Source organism: Rhea americana, unplaced genomic scaffold (assembly GCF_003343005.1).
Source record: "Rhea americana isolate MKP2758 unplaced genomic scaffold, rheAme1 scaffold_167, whole genome shotgun sequence".
Taxonomy (NCBI): Eukaryota; Metazoa; Chordata; class Aves; order Rheiformes; family Rheidae; genus Rhea; species Rhea americana.
Genome location: NW_028185783.1, coordinates 562,661 through 584,113, shown reverse-complemented (window position 1 = coordinate 584,113; position 21,453 = coordinate 562,661). Strand labels below are relative to the sequence as shown.

At 40.6% G+C, this 21,453-nt stretch overlaps 1 protein-coding gene across 1 annotated transcript in view; it reads right to left on the bottom strand.

The window, feature by feature from the left end:
* Nucleotides 1-21,134, bottom strand: part of TMEM131L (transmembrane 131 like) — a 77,379-nt gene extending 56,245 nt beyond the window's left edge. Inside the window, exons 1-3 of the mRNA XM_085300673.1 lie at nucleotides 20,988-21,134; nucleotides 19,449-19,547; nucleotides 19,297-19,340 (exon numbers count right to left, since the gene is read on the bottom strand). Coding sequence (XP_085156799.1) covers nucleotides 19,297-19,340; nucleotides 19,449-19,547; nucleotides 20,988-21,134 — 290 coding nt within the window. The remainder of the gene's footprint in view (nucleotides 1-19,296; nucleotides 19,341-19,448; nucleotides 19,548-20,987) is intronic.
* Between the last annotated feature and the right edge of the window lie 319 nt (nucleotides 21,135-21,453).

Here is a 21,453-nt window from a genome sequence, read left to right as displayed (position 1 = left end):
CCCTCAAACATAACTGCAGACTTGCTCACTGTTCTTGCAGAGTRTAGGGACAGGGCAGGGGGAGAAGCTGAAAGTTAAAAACGAAGATCAAGGAGGGACAATTAGCAACATATAAGAAAGAGCTCGAAGTTGAACAGATCTACCCTTTTTACTCCAACAATTACAAAGTTGTTTTTATTGTTTAAAATAAGATCTCATTTCACTGAAAACTGGAGGAACCAAACCTTAGGCTTTCTACCRGCACGTATTTTTACTCAAACTCTCCCTAGGTTGAATAGCTAGGGGCCAGTTTTTGTCAATTCAGCAACAGCCCTGCTTCACACGCTTCACTTTTTGTATGCAAGCGCAATGTAATATTCACCCCGCACAGAAGCTCTCGCTCCTGTCTTGCGAGGATGGGGGAGGCCAGCGACAGGAAACACAATGGGGCTGCAAAGCTCACAGCAATAGGAAGTTACATTCTTTTTAAATATCATTGCACTCAACCATTTCCTTTTTCTATTTACAGCTACAGCCAAAAATTTCCATCTTCACAGAAACCATTTTAAGTTAGATCAGAATAGTTCAGCCAAATGCATTAAAGGGTTCTCTGCTAGCTGATAAGCTTGACCTGCTTAGTAATTAACAGTGATAATCTTCCTGCAGTAGCTGTCTTTTGCTGTTGCTTCATTAATCCAAAGCTTCCAGTTTCCTTTTATAATGAAAGAGTACAGGCCTGCAAAGCAGCTAAGGCACAGATCTTGCGTGGTAGATCTTAATGGTCCACAAGAAATCTTTGCAGTGCATCTGGTAAGAACCAAAAATCCCTCCCCCTCCTTTTTCCCCCAGAAATATTTAAAAAGAACATTAGCTAAAAAGGAAACTAAGCAAATACAAGGAAATTCAGACCCGAGGACCCAAAAGCTCAAATTCTGCTTTTAATTTATTCCCTCTGGTCTGGACAATGCATCTGCTATCACCTGCGCCTGAAAGGGAGTCACAGAAGAGTCAGCAAGTTCAAATGTCATATAAAACTACAAAATACATGCACAACTGTTTGACACAAAAGTAGTAAACATCATCCCAGATTTTGTATTTCCCACATTTTTTGAATTTCAGCTCAAACCATTAAAAAATAAAATCAGGATGATCTTTAAGCACTGACTAATAATTCAGCATGAATGTCAAATAGCATTCCTTTTTTAAGCCAATATATGAGGACAGAAAACCAAAATGGAATCAATATTCAAAATGGCACAGGTTATCTATACTGTATTTTACCCGGCAGCTTCAAATACTACTTACGTGGAAAAGCAAACTCTGCAATATATAGTACAGATGGATAAAGTAGCAAGGTATTTTACAGACCTGCAAGACACTGGAAAAATGTCTCTCATGAAAACCTACATCTACATGTCCTTTAGATTTCCTTCATTAAGCTTCTGCTAGACTAACACACAAAAGCTTAGCTTTCTCAGTGCTACATTAGGTTTTATAAGGAGAAAAATTACAGCTGCTACTGTTTGCTGCATTAAAAACCATTCTTTTCTCCAGCAAACGAAGCTTCACACAGTATTTCTGAGGCATGTGTAAGCTAATCAGAATTTAAACTACACAGACTAGCTTTCTAAGAAAATCTCATTTTTCATGTCATTGAATAGCGTTTTCACAAGCCGTATCATCTGACTGCAAAAGTACAATTTAAAAGAGAAAGACATAATGAGAAAGAGCAATGCTACGCCTTTTTTAAAGGTACTTTCAAGCACGGTGCTGCAGAGTGAAATTGCGATTACACGATCCTGCTCCGCTCGCAGCAGGCTCCATGGGCAGGGGCTGGCATGCACGGGAACGCGACCGCTGCTTCCCCAGCCTAGGAGCCACCACAAAATCTTAAGGAGGAAAAGTAAAAGGTAAGTCACTAACAAAAGAGTAACACCAAAAAAAGTAGCTTCAGCTCCAGACTAACACCTCTCCATCCCAACAAAACATCACTCATTTGCTCTTTGTGTTCCCTGCTCCCACCTCAGATACAATAGAGACACTTCGCTGCCCCGCTTGGCATTTTGGAGCAGCTTGATGAAGTTTTTTGTTCTGGCACAGCAACCTGTTGGATTCGATGCCATTTTACTAAAGTGAAGCATAGCATTATTTAATTACCCTGGACATGTATTTTCTACAAAAACATCCAGAACCTTTTTTCTTAGAACCTTATAAGATTACCATAATGTTAAAAATTGCAGACTACTTAAAWTGTTCATTCATGCTTTATTAACTGACGGCATTATGCATTTCTATTTTTCATCTACATGCTTACATAAACCAATCATATACACCTTCTCTCAAATCAAAAGTTTTCTCTTTCCAGCTCCTCACCCAAAACTCCAGTTACATTTCCAAGTACATCCCCTTTTGTGGGCAGAAAGGGGAACTCCTCCCCCAGCATCAGATCATTTCCACATGCTGACCCAAAGCAAGTAAAGCACCGCAGCAGCAGGACCAGAGCGGAGAATTCCCCACGCTGCAGCTTCTGAAGCAGGCAGCTTGCTAGCCTGCCTCATGTCGGGCAGCGCTCTCCCTCGCGGTATGCAAAACGAAAAGATGGCCCCATGATTCAGTGCTATTAGTAAAAGGGAAACACTCTCATACTTGTGACCTATTCCTAAGTACTACTGAATATTTGTACTTCGTTAGATTACRTTGTTAAAGAATAAAAATATACAATAGGAGAAAAAAATATATACCAGGAAGTTCAAATTGGCAAGAAGTCAAAAATTACAGCATTACCAGGATTAGTAGTTACAATGCTCATTGCAGAAATTATCGAGTTCTTATAAAACATCTGGGATCTGTTGAAGTCAATGCACAGYACACACTTTGAGCCAATTTCTTCTAATGTATTAAATACTGCAACCTTCTACTATTAAATAAAGCAGAACCATATGAAACATGTACTGTTTCACAGGTTTATTAGCAAAATGTCTACCACTGAAAAACTCAATTATGTTATGGCTGGAACATTAACCTCTAGAGCTTTGATTTCCAGCAACGGGCGCCTTGAGCTGGTTAGGTAACATTTGGTTCCTTCAGTGGAACAACTGGTGAGAAAGGGAAGAGGAGGAAAATATGTTGAAAAAGTGACAGGAAGTCAGCTTTTGCTATTTTGTATCAGTTTAACAGAAATGCTGCAGTCAAGTACTGTATTATGACTTTACCTCCCCTAGATTCAAGTGTTTCTTCTTTTATTTCACAGTCGAACAACTAATCAGAGTTTACCAATTTAAAATGCCAGGCCACTGCTTTTAATTCCTTGCAGTGAATGGAAAGGTATCAACTTCCTTAGGAGTTGAACACGTTCATCATCTCACTGGATTGGGTTAAATCAAACCCCAGGAAACCCCTTCACTTGAAGTGGAGAACACCTTAGCAAGTAGAAAAATATTTTCACTTGTGAAACTACTGATACAGTAAATTTTTCATCATCCACAGTCACAAAGTAAAGCTATACTTAGTTTCTTAACGGTCCATGTAAACCAGAATTTTGTTTCCATTGAAAGAAAAGATGCACTTTGCTTCTGCATGCTGCACAAATTAATCTATTTAACATGGAGTTTCTCAAATTGCAGAGAGAAAATCCACCAGTATCAGGCTGAAGATTTCTCTGCAGCCGAAAGGCGTATTCGCACAACCTTGGCTATACTTCTCTCCATATTCCCCTCTCCGCAGGATGACAAGCAAATAAATTTCACAAACCTACACAAGAGCCATCTGGAGCCTGCACAAAATCCCAATCCAGCCAGCAGGACCTTCTGCAAGCTGGGGCAGGGGGACACACTAGYGGGTCGAGAAGTAGGACTGAAGTACAGTACATTCAAAAACCCTTGACCTAAGTGCTTGAAAACAAGCCTGACAAGTGCTAGAAATGCATTCAACCTCTCACGGGCTTCTTCATGTCGCCCCACGGTAACATTTTACACTGATAGAGGAGCAATGACATTTTCTAAGAGAGATTTTTCTTTGATTATTTCAAAATGAAAGACTTACACCTGCCAAGACTGCAGCAAAAAGGCACAGGAAATAAGGAAGGAAAGTGCTGCCCCCAACTATGCCCAGCAGCAGATAATACATGGAATTGCTGCTACCATGAGGGGGCTTTATTTTTTTTGCCACAACAGCCTACCTCTCCACAGTTTGTAAAATTCAGCAGAGTGGGAAAATGACACAAAGATGAGAGTCTTTAAGCCAAACCTCTCTGTCCCCAGTGCGCTGCTCATGACCAGCACAACCTAAACTCAGAGCCAGACCTTGCAACAAAGCCAAGGCAGAGACGGGCCAGCTCCTAGCACAAAATAATGACATTGCATCAGGCAATCCTGTCACAGCTATATAATTTAGGTAGGCCCTGGGAGTATCTGAAGTATACAAGCGTCTTCTCCAACCTTCAGATGCAGTTTGAAAGAAAAAGGTATCACGATGGCTTGCAAGCCCATTGCCTTGGCTGAAGCTGAGCCCTTCACCTCAGCTCAGTGCTCTGCACCACTCAAACACTGCACCCTCAAAATCGTAGCACATTGTCACCAGAAAGCACACATTTGCTCTTTTTCTAACTCCCAAATGCGTTTCTTCAGTTTGGGAATAAAAGCAAAGGTCTCCATCTTAAAACTAGAGGCTATGGTACTGTCATCCTATACGAAGGCCGGGCAATAAACATTTTGCTAGTAATTTCAAGAATGAACCACTCTGCAAAATGCAACCCAGTGCGATGGTGAGCAGAAAATATTAACAATTTTATTTGTTTACAAGAAAATAAAAAACAAAAGCAAGACTGAAAGTATGAGAATGGGGCAGAGAGGGTTTTGTTGGTAGTTTTAAAGTGACTAAGTGCATCTGCAGAATCAACTGCATTATCCCAGCAACACTGAGAATACACACAAAAGCCAGAAATGCCCCCTTTTTGAAAGAAAGGTTTAAAAGCTCCACAAACTAGGTCACCAACAGGCCACAGAAATATCTAAGCAGGCAGCAGGCACCTCATGGGTTGTACACAGCAGGCTTGCAGCAAAGGCCTGGAATAAAAGACAGCAAACACCAAGACAGAAATCCAACAATAGCTATTGAAGAAAGGCAGTTAATAGCAACAAAGCATGTAAAGCACGGGTCAAGGAGCTGGTCAAGTACAGGCCCTTCAACTCCCTACCCTCCTCCAGTTGCCAGGAATCAGGATTTACAGACACAAACCAGCGGTGCACATGGCATACAGCACTATCAGGCAGACACAAAAGCAAAACAGACACGTTAAATCTGCAAAATGATAAGAACCTGCAAAATGCGTTCTGCAATATTACATAATCACTCGCTTTCTAAGGGCAGCGCAACACTTTTCATTGTTCCAGTCTCCAAAAAAAGAAAGCAAAAGAAAAAAAAAAACCCAGGAATTGCACAATTTATGTTCTTGTGGTTAACACATTATCTCTGTGTTCAGGGCATATGCAGTCTTTATTGTTTATATGTTTATTGGCCTGTTTATTGTAGAGACCTTGATTTTTAATTGGCAAGCCACAACTTCAGTCAATAAGATAATGTATTTCAATATAATAAATATATTTGTAGACAAGATATAAGAGGCAATGTACAACATCACTAGGCAGGTCTGATTTGCTGACTGCTTTGTATCCGGTATACTAACTTACCCTCACCTAAGTGAGCGTGCAACACAGTTGCACACTGCTGACAGGTGGAGGGGAGGGACCCAATTCAGTTGGGCACAGACTCATATTCATGCTCTAAAGGTAGGTGGTTACACATGGTGTGAACAGCTATGAACAGTTACTCCCTCCTTACTCTCATTTCTCTTCCTTTTCACTATTGTGCATCTTTCCTTTAATCATAAGATTGTACTCTTTTTCCCTTACCAGTTTTCCTTTGTGCTTTAAATATGCTAGCTTTCATTTTCCCCTTTCTACCAGTATCTTCATTCTCTTTGGATGTTCTCAGTATTTGCATCTCTTTTTTTCTTTTTTTTTGGCCTACGACCCTGAATCATTTTTCTGCTGCTTTGTTGCCTTTCCCTCGTCCTTCTGGCTGTCCTTCCCCCTGCCCCTGCCAATTTTAGCCTAGACGGGTTCTRCATCGCCTCTGAGCAGCTTCCGGTGATGCACGAAGCAAGACGTCTAACCAGCGCCACGTGCAGTTTGTGCTGCCCGATGCTGCACGGATGGCAGCACCCCATTGCGGTACGGTTTTTGCTTTAGTGAACCTGTTGCTCTGACCTTCAAGAAAAGGCAGCAGGCTGCAGAGCACTTTGGACCCCGAGGCAGAYGGCCGCGAGCTTGAGCTCGCCCAGGCTGGCGCCGCTCCCCGAGAAAGGCTGGGCTGGCGCACAGACGTCCTCTGCTTTTACCGCAGAAAGTCCTGCTGTATCGAAGATGCAAAAGCATCAGCCACAGCCTCTGCCCCAGCACGCAACAGACCCCACGGCCGAGCACATCGCAGAGCAGGACCGAGTCTTTGAACCTCTACCAAAAAATAAAAATAAAAAAACTAAAAAAAGGCAGGACAGGTTTGCCATGCTAGTCAGTAATGCTAAGGTTTTTTTAAAAAAATCCCTGCAACTTCACCGGCCTTTTTTGTACTTTTTGGCAATATGAAACTGCGTAAGCAGCAGGAAAAAAAAAAAAGAGAGAGAGAGCTCAGGGGATATGAGCACTTCTTCGCCTTAGGTTCCTAAATTAAGAAACTTGTCACTCAGCTTCCATCTAGGCAGCGAGGAAAATTGACTCTTCCCAAGGGCCAAAGAAGCTAAATTAGACTCCTGACTGCTTTCTGGTGAAGCCTCTCTAACTCCAGAGGGAGCTTGAGAAGAGCAGCCTCCTAACACCTAAAGCTCTGTCCTCAAACTACTCGTCATCCACTGCCCCTTGCCGTGGAGGGAGCTTCCCCACAGATGAGGCCACGTGCCGGTGGTGGGGATGGATCCTGCTTCTTACTGAGAGTCAACTTCAGGTCACGTGGCCCGTGTACCTTGCCTGACTGGTGTCCCTAAGGCTCTTGTGTTGGTTTTAAATATATTTTTATCATAATCCATGCAACCTGACCACCATCGTATCCTCCGCACTGATCTGCTTTCAAACCACCTAGGGGAAACACAGCAATGCCACGACAGCACTGCAAGCGTACAGGATACCACACGATACTCAAATGACTAGGCAACACTACTGCAGCAGTCTTGTGGTATCATCAGTAACACTAATATTTTTCCCTGTTCGCCACTACTCCGCGGCCACTTCCTTCCTTCGGACGCGCAGCCCTTCGCGGCTCCGCCGCAGCGCTGCCAGGGCGCGGGCCAGGTCTGCCGCCTCCACGGGGTCTGCAGAAACGAGCCTGCCAGGAGAAAGCTGGGCTGCCAGAAACATCCCGTGAAAAGACGGGAACGAAAACCAGCCAGGTCAGTGCCACTTCGCAGTGTCATCTCCGAAGGCCTGCCAGGCACCCAGCGAGACAGCGGGCACTCGGCGAGGGGAAAGGCAACTCCCCCTTCCTCGTCCTGCCACGTCTCAGCCGGACCCCGCTGCCGCCCTGCCCAAGGGTCAGCCTCGACACCGGTGTTGTCGTGGCACTTTTTTGGGGTAGTAACTTGTTGGTGCTGGCAACATCAGTACTTCAAAACACTCGCGGCTTGCAGCTGGTGCACACTGCAGCAGCCGATCTGTTAAGGTGCATTTCAGCCACTGCTGCGTTGCCTCCCGGAGTTAGTAACTAATGCCTGGATCACATTAAATTGAGGAATTCCAGTTCTGTGGGAGCCAACAGTAATTTTGCCAATAACTTTGACAGAGCCATAATTTCACGCTGGGTTAAAAAAAAGAAAGAAAAGAAAAAACACAAACCTTTCATATTTCAGCTGCTTTTAACAAATATAACCCTTATTAGACTGCTCTACTTTTTAGAGAACAAACAACTTCATATAGTAATTTCTGCATTAACTCCAGCAAAGGCAACCAGATCTTTYGGGACACCTAATACCTAGACCTCTTAAACTTCATGCAAAGTATGTTTTCATATTCTAAGCAGTTCCTCAGCAGCAAGTCCGCAAAGTATGATTAGGTTTAATTTTAAAATTACAGCCTTTATATTCTATCAAATATAACAAAATTTTTAATGAATTACAGCAATTTAATCTCAMAGAAAAACTACTGTATCATGCCAGATGATACACTAAGAAATTCAACCAGTTTTGACTTTTATTCCACAACCCTCTTAGGATTCAACTCTGTTGTGCAATCATAACAGCTAACACCACAATGCATGTACAGATGGTTTTCATACTGATTGAAATGTACTTATAGACCTCACCTGCTCATCAAATGCCTAGTCTGTAACAGATGAGTAATTAACATCTTCAGCATATTTCCATGGAGAAAAAACTTGAGCACCTGGTGCACTTTGCTTCGGGATTCTGCATACAGGATGTCTGACACAGAACAGCAAGGACATCTAAGAGCTTTAAAACWAATACGCACATGCACTCGCATTTTTAAACGCTTGTGAAAACGGCACTTTTTTACTTGAGAGCACTACAGCTATGGTGTTAAGAGGCACCTTAATGCAGAAACCTCAAAACCTTGTAAAGCATGCAGAGGATCCTCCTTACAAATAATCCAAAAAACAAGCATACATCTGTTTCACTCTCTCCAGTGCTAAACACATCACACCAAGATTACTGGCTCAKTGTCAAACAAGTCCCCAAATTCCCTTTTTATTCCAAGTGTATTCCCAATGGCAACGCAACATACTGCTCAGGCAAACATACGGGTCAGTGTCCTAAATGCCAAGGGATGGCATCCAACCACATATACACACTCACATATGTGGTCTAATTTTAGTTTGATGCATGACTATTGAACCTATTTGTGCTCTCATTAGTAAGAAATAAACACCGACAGTTCAAAGACTGCAAAGAGAGTAAAATCTTTGAAGATTACCCGATCCCACCAAACACACACGCTGCCTATGAAAGAACTCTTTGGAAGTATTAATAGGAGAAAGAGCAGCAGCAAGAAGCAGAATTCCAGGTAATCCCAAATTGCAGAAACAATTGAAGCAGCTTCACGGGAAAGGTCRAGACCTGAGTACATACACAAACTTAAAAGACAAATATTAACATTTGGATCCACTGCCTGCCAAATACCATCAGCTCTGAAAGAAGCTTGTAGGAGTTGAACGCATCCATTTAAAGTGATTCAAAGTCACTCAGAGCTATTGAAAGTCCCATTTTGGAGCCTTTTATAGCATCTACAAAACTCTCAAGCATACAGCTGCCACATTTGTGATGGGGGGACAACCTTCAGTAAACAGGAGGGGAAATGGGCCTGTAAGAACATGACAGTCTTCAGAGGAGCACAGAGAGGGAAGGGAAAAAAAGGAAAAAAAAAAAAAAAAAAAAAAAAAAAAAAAAAAAAAAAAGGCAGTAAAATAAACAAGACTACTCACCAGGTCAGGTATCAGCATTCCTACATGATTAAATAAAATTAAAAAAAAATTAAAAGAGCTGGGAAAGTCCCACACAGAACAGAAACAGATATGGACTCAAGGCAAGTGGTGGCTGAGAGACTGAGGTAAGCAGAACACAAACTGGTTATTTGTTTTATATACTACGTACAACTGAGACGGCCTATCAACTTTGATACAGAGTTAACTTATTTCTTTTCTTTTTTTTGTTTTTGTTTTTTTTTTTTTTGTTTGTTTTGTTTTTGGTTTTGAGATGGGGTACAGAGATGTACAGCAATGGAATTATCCTTCAGACTCTTAATAATAAGGTCCTGAAGAGAAGCAGAAAAACAATGAACAGTTAAAAAAAGTGAAATGTTTCAGATGCTTTATATATGAGAAAAAAAGTACTGAGAACACATGTCAGAACAATTTTAACTTTACGTCACATTTTCTTCTCAGGTTTCAGAAGGTCTTTCCAGGTATCTTAAAGTGTCAGATTATCACTGTAATGATATATAAACTTCTTCAAGGACAGATTAGTTTCAAATTTTAGGCTTGCAAATGAACTGGAGTGATCTATAACAACTGACCACTGCTCACTAAACACTGCAGCAAGTATCTCGAACCAGGCAGGAGACTACTGGAGAAGGAGAACCTTGCAAAACCAAAAGGGCGTTATCCTTCACTACTTCTTGGCAAATATTCTTTCCTTCTTTCCCCTTCCTCATGATTTTGARCACAAAGCTTATTTACAGTGATTGGCTGTGACTGAGAAATTCCCATGTTTAACATCTATATAAAGCCCATCTGTTCTACAGAAAACAAGGTCCGTTTTGTATACAAAAAAACCCCGAGTTGTCATTCTCTTCTAATCATATTTCCACTGCACTTTATAARAGTTACCAAGACAAAAAAAATACAGCTTTACTTGTGCACTACTTTAGGAGCAGGACACTGGGAGGGGGGAAAAGGTGACTAGTATTATTAACAGAGACTAGTTTTGCTCCCTATCTTCCATACCTCAGTTAGTAGACAGGATRTTACACCAAGTGCTAGACTCCTCAGAGAAGAAAGACCTAAATTCATCCCACTGAGCATGTGCTTCTTCCAGGCTCCTAATTTGGTTTCTTAAAGCAAACTCTTCTACATATATAGAGCAAATATTTAGAGTACTCAGAATTCTGCAAAATAGTTGATAGTGCCACAGTACAGTATCTGACATACTTTCTCTGGCTCTCTACAATGGGCAGGATTTCATCCTGGTTAAGAGGTGATTTGGTCATTCTGTAWTTACTGTCACAAGGAACTCTTCCCTAAGCAACTACTGAAGAAAGTGGATAAAAATTCRTATTTAAACCAATGCAATTATGAGTTTTAAAACTAAGGCTTGAATTTTTAATCAAGACTGAAAGTGATACAAATGAGCTACCTGCTTTTTCTTTCCTTGCCTGCATTTTTAGCAAAACTACAAATACCACAATTACTGAAAAATCYGGTGCTCTTGCACTTAATTGCCTACTAGTCCTTCCAATCAGAGCCAACATCTGGGAAAGCTGAGCTCAAGCACATTCCTATTCAAGTTAAAATAAGTAATGTGCTGTAAGCCAGGTGTGTCTTACCTTTGAGTCTCTAGAAAGATGGCAGGAAGGTAACAGCATTGCCTACAACACTTTCTTTGATGGGGTAAGTTCAATTTCCAATTAATTAATGAATGCATTAAGCTAACAGAGAAAGYGAGAGGAAAAAATCCTAGCCTCTTGTTTTATTACAGAATCAGGGAGATTTCAGGTAACTTTATTTTCAAATTATAAGAAATCAAGCCAACATGCTGAGGTTGACAATTCAGAAGCGGACACTGCAGATTTCTGGAARTAAAAAAACATAGCTTTGTTTTTTCTGCTTAGTAACAGTTTGCTAATCTGTACAGAAAAGCTAAGAATCTAAATACTTAGAGTGCCAATTTTCAGAYTGTTGACAACAGTCTGTTATTCCAGATATTTGTCATTTAAMTGCCTAATGGTAAAATTAAAATTAYATTGAACTAAGCTCTCTTAAGCAACCARCCAAGCAGTTCTCTATTAATTAATCAAAGTAATACTAAATTAATAAGTAYAAAGCTATTCTTCCACGTCTTGCTGTTCATGAATCAGATGGATTAGCCTGAGATTAACACAAATTTGAAGTTCATTACTAGTGTATTAAAATGTGTAAGAGAATCCCTACTCTAGACTGGTCATATAAAAGGGCAAAGGGGGACACTAACTATACAATGATCAGGATGGTGACTGTGTGTCAGAGCAGCTGTTAGCTTTTTTAAAAAAAAAAAAACTTTAAATGTCCTTATGCCCCCTTGTCAAAACAAGGCAGATTAACACGAAAAATGTCATGTTTCAAAGCAGTCTTCCAGGGCATTCACAGCACATAGGTGTTTGGCATAAGGAGCCGACCCTCCGTATGTCCCCTGAATGACCATACAAACAGCCAGTGCCACCATGAGATCCGTCTCTGCTCTTGCTTAGCTTTGAAGCCAGTATCAGAACACACACAGAACGGGGAACAGGAGGCTGAACACCCTTTTTCTACATGCTCAGATAAAGACTGTCCCACTCTAAAGACCATGCATTCCGGCCGGACTCTGCCCCAAAGCACAGGCTACAAAGGTTCAGCAAAAGCCTGAGAACAGTTAAACTGCACAAATCATGCATGGGTATTCRTATGCACGTGCCTTTTACTTTCCACACAGCAGCAGGCTGTATGATTTGCCACTCTATCCACCCARTTACATCAACTGTCTCCAAAGCCTATCCATCACACCAAAACAAATACTTCACCCTTCTTCCCTGGATTTATACAGCAGCCAATGCTTTGCAAATACATTTTATTACTCTCAGCACATGACAAGGTGCTCTCCTCTCAGTCCTCATCAGCAGCGAGCACAGCAGCAGATCTGGCTTTGTCCCCACCGCTCCCAGGACTCCTCCCCAGCTCTGGCCGCATGGCAGGAGATAAGAGAGCTGGGGCCAGCCCAGGGACCAGCACCACCCTGAACCACCCATCCGAAGAACAGGCCAAAAGGCAGGTGGCAAAAGAGGGCAGAAAAGACAGGCACGTAGAAAGAGTGGGAAGAGGAGCGCGAGGTCCGAACCAAAGCTGCATGGAGAAAGCTGCAGAGCAGGCCTCCGTAACAGCCGCCCCGCTCGTTCGAGCTGCGGTTGCAACAGCGACAACACCATCCTCCAAGCAAGACGAGCTGCCAGACATGGCTCGGGCATCAAGGTCCAGTGCCAGCAGGGTGGACCCAGGCAGCAGGAGGGAGAGACCCAGGGAGGGGTTTCATGCACACCCTCGGTTAACACTGCCACAAAAAGCAGCAGTGCCCCCTCCACCTGCTTGGCCCTGTCCCTGCATCGTAYCCTCCCCTCTGCCACTACAGACATCTGTCTGACTAAAGGGAACCAGATCAGGAAATGATTAAACCTAACCTGAGGGAGGAGCGGGGAAGGGGAAGAGTGCTTTTAACCCAAAAGAGTTTCCTGGTCTGACTTGTAGAGCTGCAGGAGCTGAGGACAGCACAGGGATAGCAAGGAGGGCCTCTTTCTCYTGCATTGCTGGCTAAAACCACAACTGTTTCAGGCATGGCCCAGACAGGTGCTAGAAGAAAGTAAAGATGCTATAAGATATGCGTAAGATCTATGGAAAAGAAAGCAAGCAGAAAAAGAGAAAGTAGGAAATGAAGATAAGCAAGAAGAAACTAACAGAACAAGAGAAAGAAAAAGACAAGATGTCAAAATGTAAAAAGTTTGACTATTTAAAATAGGTCATTACACATGAGAAAGTTTACTCCTGTTGCATGTATCTACCAATATAGCTTCTTCATACACAGTAAGCTCACAGCCCCACTGAGAGAAGACCATCACTGCCTGCTATTTTTACAAGTATAGACATAAAAATAGCATGTGTGGCTCTTCAAGGCGGTATGAGCCATATGAAAGCAAAAGTGTTAACACAATGACACCAAGCTTGTCTTCATTTCTCCAAACCAAATTATCACCTGTAGGTGAGAAAGTCCATTTAAAGCCCGTGTAAAAGCCAACACACAGATTAAATACTTGCTGTTTGGATGATGGGCATCTTCTAGGGCAGGGGGGCTCAGAGCAGTGATATGTACTCATTACATATCATATCATAGATATATCTATTCATATATACACACACCATACACACACAAGCTTTTTTCCAATGCAAATAGAATCTTTTGACAGTGCGGGGGACTGTAACTGTGTATTAAAAAGAAACCAGACCTGATGACATATCATCTTTAAAATATTTCAGTTAAGGCCAATTACGATATAAGTTGAAGATAGAAGCCTGACAGCTCTTTGCAAAAATGTAGCAACCTGTTTTATTTTCCATTAATGCCGGATCACAGAAAGGCATAGCATTATGTCCAGTCCAGTCTGAAATACAGTACAGCTGGCCTAGGCTGATGTTCTAATTTCAAAAGTGGTTGAAAGCAACTTAAAAAAATTAAAAAGGATAGTTGACTTATTTGCTAGCACATAGCACCAGCATGCAATATACTGCCCTGGAAAAAACTCAAGTCTTTTACTCCTGGCCTCAGTAGACAAGCAACACAATTGCAAAAGGACCAGTATTTTGGAAGGAGCACATGCAGAGCAAAGCTGTTCCAAACAGCATGTAATGCAAAGGTCAGCAAGGCAAAGTTCATCAGTGAATGAATTACAACATGCAAGCCAGAGATAAAAGWTTAAAGAAGTGAGAGTTCAGTTTGCCACCCTAGCTACGCCTTTCAGAAGTCTGAAATTAAAGGAAAGTAGGTATAACAGTAACAACTCCTTTCCAAACTATTTTTTTCTTCATCTATAAGAGATCATTTAGCAACCATTTAACAATTTTCTCCAGCAAGCTTTTTTTATTCTAGCTTCACATACAGATACTTCACTAGATATTTCCAACTAAACATAACATGTAGATGTATGCATCTCTATATAATCCCTAAAAATAAGGGAGTAAAAATAAGTTTCATTTCTTCTTCATCCAATAAAGCTCAAAATCATGGACCCCTGGGTGATTTGATGAAACTGTAAATAGGATACAACAGCAGTGACATTATATCAATTAAAAATTGAAGTTAAATAATACTGAAATATTCTTCTGGCACTATTTAGTGAAAACACACTCATTCTGTGCATGCTGTAGAAACATACTGATTTTTGGTGACTAAAAAGCCTTTTCTCAACAAAAAGAAACGCAGCACTTTTTTTTAATGAAGACAAGAACGCCTGCTTCTTTTGGGGGCGGGGGGAGGGAACAACACTCTGACACTGAATAAAACCAACCTTCAACCAGAACCCTTTCCTTAGGAAGTTTGGGGTACTAAGTTTAGTGACTATGTAAACAACCTGCAATACTCAAAGAGCTGAGGTTGAAAACACAGTTTTAGGATGATTCCGTTTGTACAGTCTAAACATTGCACTTTGAAAAGCTGAAAAGTAGTTCTGACAAAGTCATTTTGAAAAATTTTCTCATGAGGTACTCCATTTAACTTTAATAAAGATGTTAAAAAAAAATAACACAAAATCATTTGTGTATATTCAGATATTTCTCTTGACCAAAAGAGTCAATTTTTTGGGTTTGGCCACTACAGTTAATCATCAGGTACAGAGCCTTAATAGCAGTCTCCAYGTCATTATTTTAAGAATCAGACTGTTAGACATAATGGCATGGAGACCCCATGCACACACATGAGCCATTCCCGTTAAGTTTCTAGACTGTCCCCACAAACAGACACTAGTGAATCTGGCACTATGAACTCTGCAGAAAAGGTGAATGAAGCTGTGGCCAACTGGAAATTGCAAAGTACTGCACACTAGTTCTTCCAAACCATTTTTGAAGAAATATTACTACTATATTTCTTAGATATCTGTGACAGTATTAAATACCTGAGTAATTCTGCAATTTGTGCRTTTAAAACTGTTTTGTTATCCCTCACACAACTAGTAAACCGTGGCCTTTTCAGTCTGAAGCCTTCAGGATTACTAGTTTCATTACACTTCAGTGATGTCAAACAACATTTCACTGACCAACACCAGGGAAAGGTAACGCTCTGTTCCTTCCTTATCTTTACCTTCCAACTTCTTCTGCGCCTGAAGCCGTATTTCAGATACGGCAAAAATGACGGGATTAAGCATAATCCCACTTGACAATTAGAAGAGTCAAAATCCCAGRCACCAGCTGTTACGCCAGTGCCGGAATTCTTACAGTAGCTGGAACTTGCTCAAAGTTGGTATTATTAAGTGCTCTAAGCAGCTYCAGTCCACTAGGTCAAACGTTCTCTCAGAGATCAAAGGCAAAAGTTTAACAAAATGCTTGACTGAGCTAACTGGACCACACAATATTTTTATCATCTTTGAGTAGGTAAATATAAGACATCTGCATCACGTAAAGTATGAATAATGCATGTCACATATTGGAGTGTAGAGCAGGACTTATCCCACATGTTTTATTGCATACAATAGTTTACTGGTACAAATGATCTTTAAAATGCTAGTTGGAAAACTGGACATTAAAAGGCCTCTTTGAAGAATTCTTCAAAACCATGGATTAAGAATGTCATGCATGATTTTTCTTCTTTTTGAATAGTTTAATATTTACTTCAAAGTGGAAATTCTAAAGTTTCAATAGTACCATCACTTAACACTATCATACCTTTATCTGTGCCAGATTTGTACACTGGACTAATTATTTTGCTGCTTTAGCAAATGAGTAATTTTTAAAAAGCAGTTAAATCTTCAAAATTTGTCACTTTCTGTTGTAGCAAACGAAGGCTTACCAGTATGCAGAAAAAACATCCAACTACCTGTCAACACTTGTCATTGACTTTCTTCTAACATCCTGAACCAAATTTGTTTTGGAAGGCACCCTTTTACAGATTTTCAAAATGCAAGAAATAGTTTTTAAGGAAACTTGAAACTTTTTTATAGGCTAGTCCAAATAAGCACATCTTTAATTCTGTCAAAGACTGTGGCCCAAAGTAGCACATCCAGCAACTCAACTATTTACTAGACAGCATTTCTTATTTCAGAGCCTGATCTCAAGAGACAGAAAATGGAGGAAAGCAACCTGTGGTGGCATCCAAGCAATCAGCAAGGCAGGAATTGTAGTTTGGAAAGAATAATGTTACTMATTATCTTTTTCTCACTCAAGGCAGCTGAAAACCTTAGACCTCCAAAACAACTATTTCTCATTTATCTCTGAAATAGCTCTTTRCAAAAAGATTTTGACAACCAATTTTTATTTCCATGCAAACTTAAACATTTGTTCAAGCTCATCCTAAGGCAGAAACAGTAAGACAACATCCATCCCTCTTGCATGCTCAGCACAAAAACAACAGAAAAATGAGAAGCCCGCCTCAAATGGAAGACCTGCTGATGCACATGCACAGGAAGTCAGTTAGCAGACTGCTAGTCCTTTACTAGCTTTTTAATTAAGTTAACAAGCTCCCAAGAGAGCCCATTAACCTAGAATTAGGAACTGAATAGAACACCATGTTTTGAGAAGTGACTTTCTCCTTTTTGCCTCAGGACGCTGAACCCTCTCCGCTTTCCTCAGTTTGGGGAACAACTTTGGTAATTTCATAGAATGGTAAGGTTGGAAGGGACCTCTGGAGGTCATCTAGTCCAACCCTCAGCCTAGCCCATATGGSGACTGAACCCACGACCTTGGCATTAGCAGCACCATGCTCTAACCCGATGAGCTAAACCTGCCCCCAATCCACTTTCTCCATTAATTTCTGTTCAGGCTGCTACTTTAAGGTGCTTTCCTTCTAGTGCTCCAGAGACTTCACATCAAACTTCAGCAGCTGTAGCCGATGTCCCTAGGGCATGCTAGTGGACAACGGGATGGAGATGCTGCAAGCTTTCAGGTTTTGCTGCTACAGGAAATCATCATGATTTCAATACATCACAACGTAAGCCACAAGAATGAAAGTTAATTGGGAAGAAAACTAACAAATTCTAGCTTTTCTAAGATAGCTTTGCTAGGTCTTCTTCATAAAGTCCATACTTTAACATACCTTCACTATATGGAGCATATGCAGTACTTGTATACTGCAGTAAACCAGAACAGTKTGAAAGGTGCACACAGATCAGTGACAGTTAAGCTAAGCTTCCTGAAGCATTTCAGTACAACAGAAGGATTTTTCAATCTATTAACAGTGAACCCTATAACCTTTACTTTCAGAGCCCAAGTTCACTTTTGGAAATGAGTAATTACCATAGGCTCTTTAACATCTCAATGATAAAAAATAAAATGACCAAACTACTTTTTCCTATTTCCTATCTGAATCTCAAAGACTATTTACCTTTAAACAACATTTTTATTATTGCCATAACAGCTACCTACTTTATCTGTCTCCAGGGAAAAACGGGAAGGTGAAGGATCCTCCCCTCCCCCATCCACCCAAAGCCGCATCTCTCCGACTACCAGTGAGAAATCTCAGGAACCATTTTAAGCACAGTACGAAACTGCTGTCTTCTGCTACATCTCAACAAACAGAGCTTGCTCAGGCGTGCAACGAAAATTTTGCATGAAAAGCTTGGTCCCCAGCTGACAGACAAAATTCGGTATTTATGCAGGAAAAGGTCCACTTTAAACAGTTTGCTCTCCTTTTCTCAAAGTGGGAAAGGAAGAATTTTTCCTAAGTAGAAACCATCAACAACAGCTGTTAGAAGCAGCAATAATTCAGTCATCCCATTTCTATTCCACTCATGCTATTCCCACAAAGGTTAGGCACAAGAGCCCTAAGCTGACCCGGGGTTTGCAAACAGRCTGGTCCTGATAGGAGAGAAAGAGGAGGAAAAGATAAACTGAGAACTGCAGTGTTGCAGTACAGGACAGACCAATCATAACCATCTTCCTGCTCCCACACTTAYCCCTTCTGCCATACTTGTGTCTTATCAGACTATTCTCCCTCAAACCCAAGCTAAGGGCAAAGACAGGAGACAAACGAGGAAAGCATTTCTGGACAACTCCAGCCATTGGAGCACAGCGGCGTTACACTTTTTTATTTTAAGTGTTGTGATCTTTATGACTTGCATGGCACTGAAAGCCATACCCACATTAATACATAGCAAAGGAAGGAAATGTTTCACTGGTAGATGTCCAAGCATTTTAATTTGGACACTCAAGAGGAAATACGGTATATTTAAAAAAACAATCCGCAATGCTATTTACCCAATCCTTCAAAAGAGGCRGCCTGACATTAACAGAAACAGCACAGTTGAAGGCTACATTTCTTAAAATCTTTACTATTTATCTGATTTCAAGAAACAAAGCAGGATATTTATTGTTCCGCTGTAACACGTTAAAAGGTCTTTGACTTAAWTTTTCCTTTACCCTGCTGTGAACATTAACACTCCAAGACTACTTAGGTTTGCAAATTTTAGAATTGAAAATCGACCTCTAGTTTAAACAAATGAATGACAAAGTACACAATAAAGCCCTTTAATAAACATAGGGGGGKTTTGTGCAAAAGCAACAAAAAGTAAACGTAGCTTAAAGATAAAATTATGACACAACAGACACAAGAGGGCATTTATTTCAGTCACTTATATGCTGCCTTTTATTTCTTGGTTTTTGGTAACAAGAGAATATTAATCGAGGAAATAAAGTAATGAAAACGTATTTAATATAATAAGGCAGAAAAAAATAYGATTTTTCAGTAGTCTGTCCAATCACACTACAGTATTCCCTAAAGCAAAAAAACAAAATGAGCTTTAGTACTCACGTTTTCATTTAGGTTTTGCTTACCTTTGCTCCTGTGGATGCTCTTCTACATCTTCCTCAGAATCAGCCTAACAAACAAAGAAAATACTATGTAAGGATCTCAGAATTGTAAGTGTGTGCACTGGACACATATACTGTTTTTAATTCCTCTGAAGATGGATGCTCTTGTGACTCACTTGCAAAAGAACTTGTAAATCTAAAATTCCTTCACYGATTCCTTCATGATGCAAATAAGGTGGGATGTTAGCCATTCCCATTTGAGGTTTCAGCCCATTCTGCCAAGATAAATGGTGACTTAACACAGGTATTCCATTATTTTTTAAATGTTGATTTAATTTACTTATTCATACAAATGCATTTATCCAAAATTGTGCTTGCACATACACATTCAATCTAAAAAACAGTCACCCTCAAACTACAAGGAGACTAATTCTTTGCCTCTTCAAATTATTTGCTCTGTGTCAGAAAATTTTATTAGATATAACCTGAGAAAATAAGATACAGAATGCTTTGAAGTTCAGATGATGYAGCAGTGTTAAAAACAACAGTAAGGTAGCAAATCCCAGCTAAAATAGTAAGAGGCCAAACCTAGAGCTTASCAATGAACAGTAAAATGCACAGAAATTGTAGCATATAAGCTTAAAACACACCAGCCGAGCTCAACTGTCAGACTAAAGCAATTTTCAAGATATACAGGAAACAAACTGTGACAGCCTGCAGTTCAAAACTAAACACTTTGAACCAGCGCATAAGTTTTTTTTTTTTTTTTTTTTTTTTTTTTTTTTTAAGACAGTTCAATGAGCTCCCTGCAGGAAATCCTTTTAAAACAAGCAGAAAACTGTGTTCTGAACTGGCTGAAATTTCCAAGAGAGCTTTAGGTATAATTCAAAATGGAACGTGTTACAGTGACCCGATATCCACCGATGAAATGAGGAACAACTTAAGGGAGATTAACGTTATCAAGAAGAGGTCACAGTTGTCCTGCCAAGCACAGCTGATAAGCTTTCTTGTCTACTGCAGAAGCAGGTGATGGGTCTACAARATACAGGCTACAAACTGTAGCAATGAAAAGGTGTGGGGTGGAGAGGTCATTTAAATTAAGAAAATACACCTTCCATCATTCCTCCCACAAATTTTTCACTTTAACTGCATCACTGAACAGGCCTCAAGTCACAGCTTTGACTCCAGCTTCAGTTTTCACTATACATGGGAAAAAATTCACTTGCACAAACACAAAACTTCTTTCTACAGACTTCAGATGCCCACAGCCCCACTAGTCTACTGAAGAGGACAGACAACAATTTCTGAAGACCTTAGCCTCATGACTGAGGGGAAAAAAGACGATACTAAGCACGTACGGTTAGTATGATCAAAAATAGCTTACAGATATTCCCAAAAGCTACTAGATACATCTGATCTTTAGTCAGAAGCAGCTCATCAACTAACCCGAACAGCAGAGTCAGCATAACCAAATCTGTAACAAGACTGACAGGAAAGTAAGTTAACATGAGGACTCTGTAATCTTCCTGCAAACCCGTCTTTAAAGGGAGCTTGGAAACACCGCGCTAATTGTCCCAGATCTACAGTTCATCATGTGGTTCTTCAGCACAAATCTACCAAGAGATCCTTTGCACCTAGCATTCCTGAAGGCCTGACAGCCCCCTTTAACGACTGAGCTAATCCTTGCCTGTTTGACTACTAGCAAAACACAATACATTTGTGCCCTCTGTTTTCCATATTCCTTCAAGCTCCTTTTCTGTTTCCAGGAACTCAGTACCATACTGAGCAAAATTAGAGGACTTCTTATCCACCTCTACCATAAACAGCTGTTCTGCTGCAACAGGCTGGCAATCTATCCTCATTTCAAATGGCTCAACTCTTCCTTTAAACAGCTTAACATCTGCCAGGCACTGGAAACCTGGGGTTATGTCATTACACTGTGTTCACTCATAACACTATCTTACTGTTGACTACTACTCTTCCTTTTTGTTAAGCAACGATGAAGAAATTCTTCCCAATCTATGGTGCAGCCACAGCATGAAAATCTCAACTGTGCAAGAAGGGGGAAAAAAAAATTCAGAGCAGCCTATCCATGACAAAACCAAAAGAATAAAACAACAAAGAAAGAAAGAAAAAAAACAACACACAACCTTCCTCCAGACCTCATCCTGAACATGGACA